At 30.1% G+C, this 10,431-nt stretch overlaps 1 protein-coding gene across 1 annotated transcript; it reads left to right on the top strand.

Moving 5' to 3' along the window:
* The first annotated feature begins 221 nt into the window (after nt 1–221).
* On the top strand, nt 222–3,338 carry LOC107488191 (ACT domain-containing protein ACR8). Its single transcript, XM_016108888.3, has 7 exons — nt 222–582; nt 1,056–1,101; nt 1,212–1,326; nt 1,440–1,507; nt 1,652–2,218; nt 2,333–2,437; nt 2,534–3,338. The coding sequence occupies exons 1-7, from the start codon at nt 521–523 to the stop codon at nt 2,888–2,890; spliced, it is 1,320 nt and encodes a 439-aa protein (XP_015964374.1). The 5' UTR covers nt 222–520; the 3' UTR covers nt 2,891–3,338.
* The last annotated feature ends 7,093 nt before the right edge of the window (nt 3,339–10,431 follow it).

Here is a 10,431-nt window from a genome sequence, read left to right on the forward strand (position 1 = left end):
TATAATTTATTTTAATTTATTATTTATTATTAAATAAAATATAAGAATAATAACTTTTATATTTTGATTCTTTATATTTTATCTTCGGTGTTTTATCTTAGTATGCTATTATAACTAAACGCAATCAAATAAAATAAGTGAGGAGAAAAATATCTTTAAAATATTAATTAGCGGCTATATATATTTAAAGGGAACGACTTTGTAGTGTAAGAAGCGAGAGTTAAGAACAAGGCGTGCTTTGGTTTGTCTACCAAAAAAAAGGGCGTGCTTTGCTTGGCGCTTGGAAAGAGGGTAGAGAGAGAAAGAGAAAGAGAAAGAGAGACAGAGGGAGGGAGGATATAATAGTGAGAGAGAGTTGCAGAGTGAGAGAGAAGTGAGGAGTCACAGCGAAGCAAACAGAATTTGGTGAGTTGTGTTTTTTAACGGCGATTTAGTCGAAGGATTTGTGCAAATATAAAAGCTAGGAATTGGGATCACAACGCATTTCTCCTTCGAGGTTTCCACTCCCAACAGATCAGCCATGGAGTGGCCAGCTTGTACGAACGAATACGAAAAGCTTCTAAGACGGATGAACACACCCAGGTTTGTGTTTTTTTTTCTGTCAAATCCTTCATCTTCTTCACCGTCTTAATTACTTCCTTCCATCTAAAGAAATTCTTTAGAAAGAGGAGAATGTGTGTTTCTCCTTGCTTGTCTACCCTTGATTCAGATTCATAATCGGAATAGTAACAAAACGTGCATAGATTTGAATTTTCAAAGAATTAAGAAAGAAACTATTTTCTATTTTCAATTTTTATTTTACAAGTTGGCACCGACTTTTGAATTTGATTGGTCCTCCGCCATTACTTTATTATTTTTCTGACTTTTCTTTTTCATTATCGCGTTTCCGCCCTTCTCTTTTTTCCTTCCAGAATGTCTTGTGTTCCCATTTATAGTATTTTTAATTCAACTATGCGCTCTTCTAATTCAGATTCCAGACACCGAACAGAAATCCGGAAAATAGAAAAAGAAAAATAAATTAATTTCGCTGACTTTGACCTTTCCCCATGAAACAGGGTTGCCATTGACAATGCTGTCTGTCCCACAGCGACTCTGGTCAAGGTAATTACACCGCCCCTAAATGTTTCCCATTTGGCACTATTTCTTTTCTTAATAAACATGGAATAAAAAAAATAATAACAAAAAATTTTCTGTGTTGATGAAATTCACAGGTTGATAGTGCTAGAAGGCATGGTATACTATTGGATGCAGTGCAAGTGCTCACTGATTTGAACCTTTCAATTAAAAAGGCCTATATTTCCTCTGATGGAAAGTGGTTCATGGATGGTAACCTAGACCATACTCTGTCTATTTTGATTCTGTTTTCTTTTCCTAAACTGATATAATTATAATTATTAATCCTCATCCACTAACATCTGAATATATTCAATATTGGACAGTTTTTCATGTAACGGATCAACAAGGAAACAAGCTAACAGATGAGAGCGTTATAAAATACATCGAACAGGTATTTCCTTTTGACTATACATATTCTAATTTATTGACATTAATCTCACTTGATTTTTCTTTCATTCATTACCCAACCATAATAATGTGTATTTATTAGTATTGTTTCATCTAAGTTTGAATCTTTATGTGCATGCTTTGACAGTCATTGGGAAGTATTCACAATGAGAGAACCAATCACTCAAACGGTCTCACTGCTTTGGAATTAACCGGTACAGACCGAGTCGGCCTTCTATCGGAGGTGTTTGCAGTGCTAGCTGATCTTCAATGTGATGTTGTTGAGGCTAAAGTTTGGACTCACAATGGACGCATTGCATCCCTAATCTATGTTAAAGACTGTGATTCTGGTTCCACCATTGAGGACTCCCAGAAAATAAATAGGATTGAAGTGAGGTTGAGAAATATTTTGAAGGGAGACAATGATATTAGAAGTGCCAAAACCACTGTTGCTCTGTCTGTCATGCACACGGAAAGAAGGCTGCATCAAATGATGTTTGCCGACCGTGATTATGAGAGAACTCCCATTCTCAAGTTTACTTCTGATTCTCCGTTAGTGACTGTTCAGAATTGGGCCGAAAGGGGTTATTCGGTTGTGAATGTCCAGTGCAAGGATCGAATCAAGTTATTATTCGATCTTGTATGCAACTTGACAGACATGGAATATGTTGTGTTCCATGCAACTATTACCACTAATGGTGACCAAGCCTACCTGGTACTTACTGTTATTCAACTTCCTTCTATCAAATTCTATATATATTTTCACTTACTCTATTGCTTGTTTTATGGGCTTAATTAATTAACGGCAATGTTCAAATTGTCATCTCAGGAGTTTTACATAAGACATAAGGATGGCACTCCAATTAGTTCAGAACCAGAGCGGCAACGAGTAATCCAATGCTTAAAGGCTGCAGTTGAGAGAAGGGCATCTGAGGTATGCATGCCCTCCTGTCTTCTCAATCAAATTTGTTACATTTTTATAATCTTGATATGATAAGATTGCTTAAGTGTTAATTTGTTTTGATTATAGGGTGTTCGACTAGAGCTGTGCGCAGAAGATAAACAGGGGCTTCTAGCAGAGGTGATGAGAATTTTCCGAGAGAATGCGCTGAATGTGACAAGGGCAGAGATATCCACTGCAGCAAACATGGCCACAAATGTGTTCTATGTGACGGACGCCATTGGAAACACAGCCGATCCAAAAATAATCGAATCTGTTAGGCAATTAATCGGGTTAAGCAATTTGGAAGTGAAGGAGTTGCCATTGCTATGGCATCAGAAGGAAGAGAGAGAGGATCAAACAGTTGGTGGAGCTGTGTGGCTTTCTATTGGGAGCCTTGTGAGAAGGAATTTGTACAATTTGGGACTAATCAAATCATGTTCTTAAGGAGGAGTTTTAAAGCATAATAATACAAATTCTTTTCTTGACGAGGATCGGACTGTGTACATAAGAAGGTTAAAGGTGGAATTTGGTAGTTATAGTTAGTTGGGTTGGGTATGGTAGGTGGAAAGAGATGGGTATCTTGTACAGCTGGAAGAGATTGGGACTCCTTACCATTTTAAATGCTTTGTGATGGAAAAGGAAAGGCTCGAGTTAAGAGATACTGGTTCCCTGGCCTTGTCGTTGAGGAAGGCTGTGATATGAAAGTATGCGGGTGGATTCTTGGTGGTAAAGATAAGTTTAGGAAATTAAGTTCGTTATTCATAGAGCACTTAGTTCATTTGTATATAGTGTACATGCCAACTGGTTACTTTATTAATATATAATATGAATATGAAATGAATGTTAGTGGTGAGAAATTCCAATTTTTATAAAAGAAACACTATTTGGATTTTACAGTCTGTATATATGGAATACATATTTTTGTTTTTATTATTAAAAGATACAAAAATAATATAGGCAAAAATAGTGTAGAAAAGTTTAGCCTTTTTTATATTATGCTTGCTGTTTTCTCCGTTCCAGCATTTTCATTTATTTTTCGGGGCCCGCCTTCTGTCATTATCATCGTATGTAACTGGATCCAGCTAAAGATCTTATATTCTGATCGGGTGGTAGGGTGTTACTGCTTGAAATTTGAATACCTAAGATGGGATCTTCAACTAAGGCTCAATCAATTCTCACAAATTAAAGGCTTTGATCATAAGGGTTTAGATATTGAGAGAACATATGCATCTGCTTAAAATAGAGAAACAGGATCACGTGTAATTATAATGAGTAGGAGTAGCGAGTTGGTGATATAGACGCGAAGAGTTGGAACATCACATGCAAGATAATAAATTTTGATAGGGACCCAAATGAACCCTTGAGATCTGCGGTGAAGCACTATAGCTACTCGTGAATAACAATTTTATTACTATATTATAGATGTGTATAGGTATAATAATTAGGTGGTGGATTGAGTAGCAGACGGAACGTGAATGAAGTGAATATGAATGGCATGTGGGAATGGAGGCGGAGGGTCAATGCTGCACCGATCGTGGCGGCAAGTGCGGAAGTTAATGCTCCCAAGTCCTAACTCTAAACTCTATGCTGGTGTGGAATATTTTGTCACTATTGTTAACAATCACATGCATTCTCTCATTTCTTTAAATCCTCCACATCTTCTATCACTTTCACATATACTATACTCTTGGTTTCACTGACATGACAAAATTAAATTTCCAAATATTTTTCCATCTTCGAATGACCCCGTAACAAATGGCCCATATGAATATTGCTCGCCTCATATCTTGTTGCACCTGCCTCGGCCAAATGAAGTCTCGCTGCTAATTAAATCGAAACCCACAAAGGTTTCAAAAAAAAATTAAAAATAGACGATCAAATGTTTTATTCATAAATAAAATAAAGATTTAGCTAACATGTGCTTTAAGACACATGATAAATTTATTATTAATGAAATTTTTTTATTAAAAATATAAAAAATTCAAGTTTTTAATATATTTATTTTGTTTTTATCAAATAAAAATATTTAAAATTTTTCATTAATGCTTAGCTAAACCCATAAAATAAAATGAAATTTTAGTTAAACCTGGTTCCTACATTTTCAATTCACAACTTTTTAATTTTCTTTTACTCCAAACCGAACTCGTTTAAATGATAAATGATGTATAGTAATTGTGTAAATATGCATCCTACTACCTATAAATTAAAATTTTCGACGAGACTTGTATACTGAAAATAGTGACAGAGCTTAATTAAGACAACGGGGCGTTCAAATTTTTTATAAAAAATTTAGTATAAATTTTTTAAAAAATGAAGAATAATTCAATTGGCTCAAATACTTTACCATAATTTAGAATATTCAAATTCAATTCTTATTTTATGTTTACTGTTTGTTTCTCATTCTAAAAGTAGGTACTTTTTAAAGTATCGTTTTTATTCCCAACGTTTGGGGTAAGTTTCAAAGTTGTCCCTAACGTTTCAATCGTCCTATTTAAGTCCCTAATGTTTCAAAATTGACTCAATGTTGTCCTGCCATTAAGAATCCATTAATAAAATTGACGGCGGGACAAAATTGAGACGATTTTGAAACGTTAGGGACTTAAACAGGACGAAAATGTTGGAGACAAAAACGATACATAGAAATAAATTTTAATTTTATTTTTAAATAATATCAATTTTTTAGTGTACATAGTATTCAATTATTTTTAATCACATTTACACTTAATCACATTACTTTCATTCTAAATAAATTTATTTTTTTTAATTTTACACTTAAAGTAATGTAATTTTTTATAAATAAATAAATTTTACATTATTTATTTAGAATGAAAGTATAAAATTTATTTATTTATAAAAAAATTATATTACTTTAAGCGTAAAATTATAAAAAAAAATAAGTAATGTGACTAAGTAATGAAAGTAAAATTACATTATTTAGAATGAAAGTGTAAAAGTATAAAAAAAATTAATTCATTTTGAATGAAATTGTAAAATTATAAAAAAAATTATAAGTAATGTGATTAAATAATGAAATTAAAATTACATTGTTTAGAATGAAAGTATAAAATTTATTTATTTATAAAAAGATTACATTACTTAAGCGTAAAATTATAAAAAAAAATTAATTTATTTAGAATGAAAGTAATGTGATTAACTGTAATTTAAAAAATAATTGAATATTATGTACAGTCAAAATTAATATTATTGAAGGATAAAATAAAAATTTATTTCTATGTATCGTTTTTGTCCCTAACGTTTTCGTCCTATTTAAGTCCCTAACGTTTCGAAATCGTCTCAATTTTGTCCCGCCGTCAATTTTGTTAATGGATCATTAACAGCAGGGCAACATTGAGTCAATTTTGAAACGTTAGGGATTTAAATAGGACGATTGAAACGTTAGGGACAATTTTGGGACTTACCCCAAACGGTGGGGACAAAAACAATACTTTATTCTATTTGTAAAGGCAGCAAAAAGAAGAAGGAGAAAAAACATTGGAAGAAGAGGACAAAAAGAAAGATTCAACATGGGAGTGAAATATTATAAATTTTAATATTTATCCTTATAATTTTTTTTTACATATTTTACAAGATATATATTCAAATTTTTATACAAAATAATAATGATCAAAGAATTAATGTATTTTTTAAGAGGAAGACTAATATTCAAGAAGAAGAACATATAACTTCTACAATATCAACATTTATAAATAGATCTTATACTTTAATGAATCACGAAAAAAGTGAGATACAACCTTCAAAAATTTAAAGAGTTACATCAGATGAGTTTGCACTATAAGAAAAGAGAGTTATTTTAACATTTTATTTTTAACACCATAATTAAATGTTAAAATTAACATATATTTTTGACAAATATCACAAATGTCAAATTCTCTATGTTCTGTTGATAAATAATTTGACCATAAAAAATTACTTCTCAATTTTGACACTCATTTGTTTTCAATTTACTCCATTATTTCTCTTCTTTTCTGAGCTTTGTCAATTTTGACATCACACTGCTCTCAGTTTGAGATTATACTACTCATTCTTTATCTTCAAAAGTTCAATTTATTCTTCAGTTTCAAGATCTCATCTCATTCTTTGTTAAAATTTTTTGTTGAGAATATTTTATGGTCAATAAGTGTCAAAATAAATAATATTTTTGACGGTTAATAAGTATCACAGAAAATATATTCTCAAATTTTTCTAACAAATTATTTTTGACAGCCAATATTTATTAAAATAATATTTAAACTTTTTTTATAATTACTTATATGTTAAAAATACTATTTTGACAAAACTTTTATTAATATATTTTTATAGTTAAAATAGTGTCAAAATTTATTTTTTTATAAATTTTAATTCTTTTTTAACACATATAACTCTAAAAAATAATCTATATTATTATAATATTGACCTTAAATTTTTATATTAAATTTTTAACCCCCAAAATTTTGTTTCAACTAAAAAAAATTAAATAGACAAATAGTACATATACATATACCAAGGTATCATTAGTAGATGCCATTACTTTAATTTATAGCATCATATAAACGGGCGAAGCCTCTCATGTTTCGAGGGAGTAATGACTCTCCTAAATTTCAATTTTTTAAAATATTATATATAGTTTAATCTCTTTTAAATTTTTTTATTTTAATTTTTATATTAAAAGATTAAATTTTAGTCTTTCTTCAAATTTTATCTTAGTTTCGTTCCTGAATTATAATATAACAATAATATTTAAGACACAATAAAAAATTAGTCCAAATAATTTAAAATTAATTTATTTAATATTTATTAATTATTATTAAAATAATTATATAGTTTTAGAAATTTGTTATATATTTAAATATTTTTATTAATTAAGTTTAACTAAGTTGGCCCAAATACAACAAAAATTATTTACAGACATGCGCATAAAATTACGTATTTTTTTTTCACGTAAAAAATAATTTCAAAAATTTTTAATTTTGACATTAAAATTTTTTAAGATTCTGAACTTAATATTGTGTTTTTTTTATTCTTCTTTTTTTTTTATTCACACAGAATTTCTATATTTCTATCTATAAAGTTATATATTTTTTCTTCAAAGGCTTTTGTGTTTATTATAAAAAAGGATAAATAAAAAATAAACAAAAAGTTGTGTAATTTTTTTTCTTCATAGTTTGATTTTTTTCTTTTTTATTTTGTTTTTATTCTTCTAAACATTAATAAGAATTATGAAAGTATAAAATAAAAAAAATTATGAAAATAAGAAGGAGAAAGAGAAAAAAGAGGAAGAGTTATTTAAAAAAAAATAGTGCCAAAATTTTTTAATTACAACATAAAAATTTTTTAATTTTGACACTTAAATCTTTTAAACGTGATACGTAAAACAGAATGTTATAATTTTTTCTTATTCTTTTTTGGAAGAAGAAGAAGGTAACGACAACGTTAAAGAAGCAAAAGTATAAAATAAAATGCTACAGTTTTTTTTATTGGAAGAAGAAGAAGACGACGACAACAAGGATAAAGAAAAAGAATAAAGAGAAGAATGATAATGGTAATGATAATAATAAAAGAGGAAGAAATAAAAAAAAAGAAAATAATAATAATGATGATAATAACGAAAAAAAAAGAAAAAAAACAAGACCGTACAAAAAAAGTGTGCATACATAAATGTTGACTTAATTAGATTTAATTAAAAATAAAATTTAATTATTTTATATTTTTATAATTCTAAATTAATAAATATGTAATTATAAATATTACATATTTAAAATTATAAATATTATAATATATCAAATAACTTTAAATATTGTCTTTCTAAAATTACTGTAATTTAAAACCAAAAACAATATAATTCTCTTAACTACATACATATCAGTTAATATCCAAAATATTCAATCTATCTGTCATCTTCTTATCTAATATGACAACCGATAGAAAATATAAAAGTTAACCAAATGCCGATGATGGCAATAACTAAAAATAAGACAAAGAAACCTTTTTCATATTATTTTTTAATTAATTATATTATATATATACTAAAACTCAGTTATTAATTAATATAAAATATATGTTGAAATATAAAATACATATTAAAATAAACTAAATAATATAGGTATTATTGGTACACAAATACATAGTACTACTTTAAGTAGCTAATTTTAATATATAAATAGCATTTTTATATTTCTTTATCATAATACATAGACTTTTTTATTTAAATAAAATAAAAGAGAATCAATTTTATTAGATTTTTTTACACTAAATTTTAAAATGTGAATCCCCTAAACCTATTAATATATAAATCGTCCAAAGTTGTATATTTTTGATAATATATAAAACAGCACATTCTAGGACGATTTATACAAGGAACTCCTTCACAAAATAAACATAAATCATCCCAAGGCACAGAATTTTCTAAGTTGAATGTAACTCATCCCAGGTAAGATAGATTACATGTCTTTGACCTAAATCATTAAGGAGTAGCACGATTACGTGCAAAAAGATAACTTACAATACCCTAGCATGATTAATGCGTAAAAAGTATACTCACAATATCCTAGTACGATTAACGTATAACAACCTAAAGCCAACAGCTAGCCTAGCACAATTCACATGCATAAAGCTAAGGAATAATAGCCTAGCACAAGTTACATTTCTAATGAAACCCTTAATAGCTTCCCATGAGTAATGTTTGGCAAGGATAGCCTCCATTGACCGTGAGGAAGCTCTTCGAGAGAAGGAGAGTTAGAAAAAAAAGACAGTTTATGGTGAAGGAGAAAGAAAAATTTTTTGGGTCAATGACGGGGCACGGCCAAATGGGTACCGATGCACGGTTTAAAAGGTTGCGGAGGACGGCGACAGCAGCGGCTAAACGTGGTGGTTGAAACTTCAGTGGGCAGCGGAGAGGGGAAGTGCACGGTGGGACTAGGTAGGGCAGGGGGATAAGCAGTTTTGGTGAAAGATGGCGAGGAACGAAGGAGATATGTACTGATTGAACGGTATTGCGCACATTGCCGGATTTATCAACGAAGAGGTCAGTTGTCAAACTTGTTTACAAACTATATAGTTGATGCCTTAATATATTGAGTTATCTTAATGTAATTATCTTAATGTAATCTATATAGTTTGTAAATTAGATATTTGTTAATATTTTAGGTTTAAAATTCTTAGGAATATTATGGTTGTTGTGGGGTTTAGGTGTGATTTCACTTTAAATATATATTGTTGTTATTATGCGTTGTTGAGTTGCGACTATATATTCGTGTTTTATCACCCAACTCAATGTGTAAGGAGCATTCTTAGGCAACAGAAGATGATGATTCATGACCGTATAATGCCGTACCTAGATAGTGTCAGATTACTACATGTTGCAAAGCTGAATAATTATTAGTTTAAGCTTGATGAGTCACTAATTAGTGTATTTGTGGAGTAATGTTGTCCCGAGACACACACGTTTCACATGCCATTTGGAGAGTGCATGGTAACTTTATAAGATGTGGCATATCAGTTTAGCTCCCTGTTGATGAATTTTCAGTTAGTGGATGTCTTAGTAATTTTGAGCAGTTAATGGAAAGGGAAAGCCGACGTGGGTGTGGTTTGAAGAGTTGTTTGGTGAACTTCTACCTGAGAATTGTATTGATGAGTTCACCGTATTGTTTTCCTAATTCCATAACAAGTTCAGAGTCATGCCAGCTAATGCATCAGAGGCTATGGTATAGGTTTATATGCGTGGTTACATCATGATATTGTCCACGATGCTTTTCGGGAACAAATCTAGTGCCGGAGTTCACTTATGGTGGCTCCTTGTGTTGCGGACCTCGATGGACTCGACAAGTATAACTAGGGTTTGACCACATTATTTTGGTTGTATAGAAGTCTCTGCAGAGTTGCTAACTGGAATGTTAAGAACCTAGTTAGGCCACTAGCATTGCTGCAGTCTTGGATATTTTGGAGGTTTCCCACATTCAGGCCTAGAGAGTTTGACACCATTCTCTAGC

The sequence above is a fragment of the Arachis duranensis genome, chromosome 5, assembly GCF_000817695.3.
Source record: "Arachis duranensis cultivar V14167 chromosome 5, aradu.V14167.gnm2.J7QH, whole genome shotgun sequence".
NCBI lineage: Eukaryota > Viridiplantae > Streptophyta > Magnoliopsida > Fabales > Fabaceae > Arachis > Arachis duranensis.

Bases quoted from the DNA above. Each gene is read 5' to 3' on its own strand.
- LOC107488191 (XM_016108888.3), top strand. From the start codon at position 521: ATGGAGTGGCCAGCTTGTACGAACGAATACGAAAAGCTTCTAAGACGG. The intron at 1,327-1,439 runs GTAACCTAGACC...AATATTGGACAG, and splicing joins TGGAAAGTGGTTCATGGATG to TTTTTCATGTAACGGATCAA. The intron at 2,219-2,332 runs GTACTTACTGTT...TTGTCATCTCAG, and splicing joins ATGGTGACCAAGCCTACCTG to GAGTTTTACATAAGACATAA.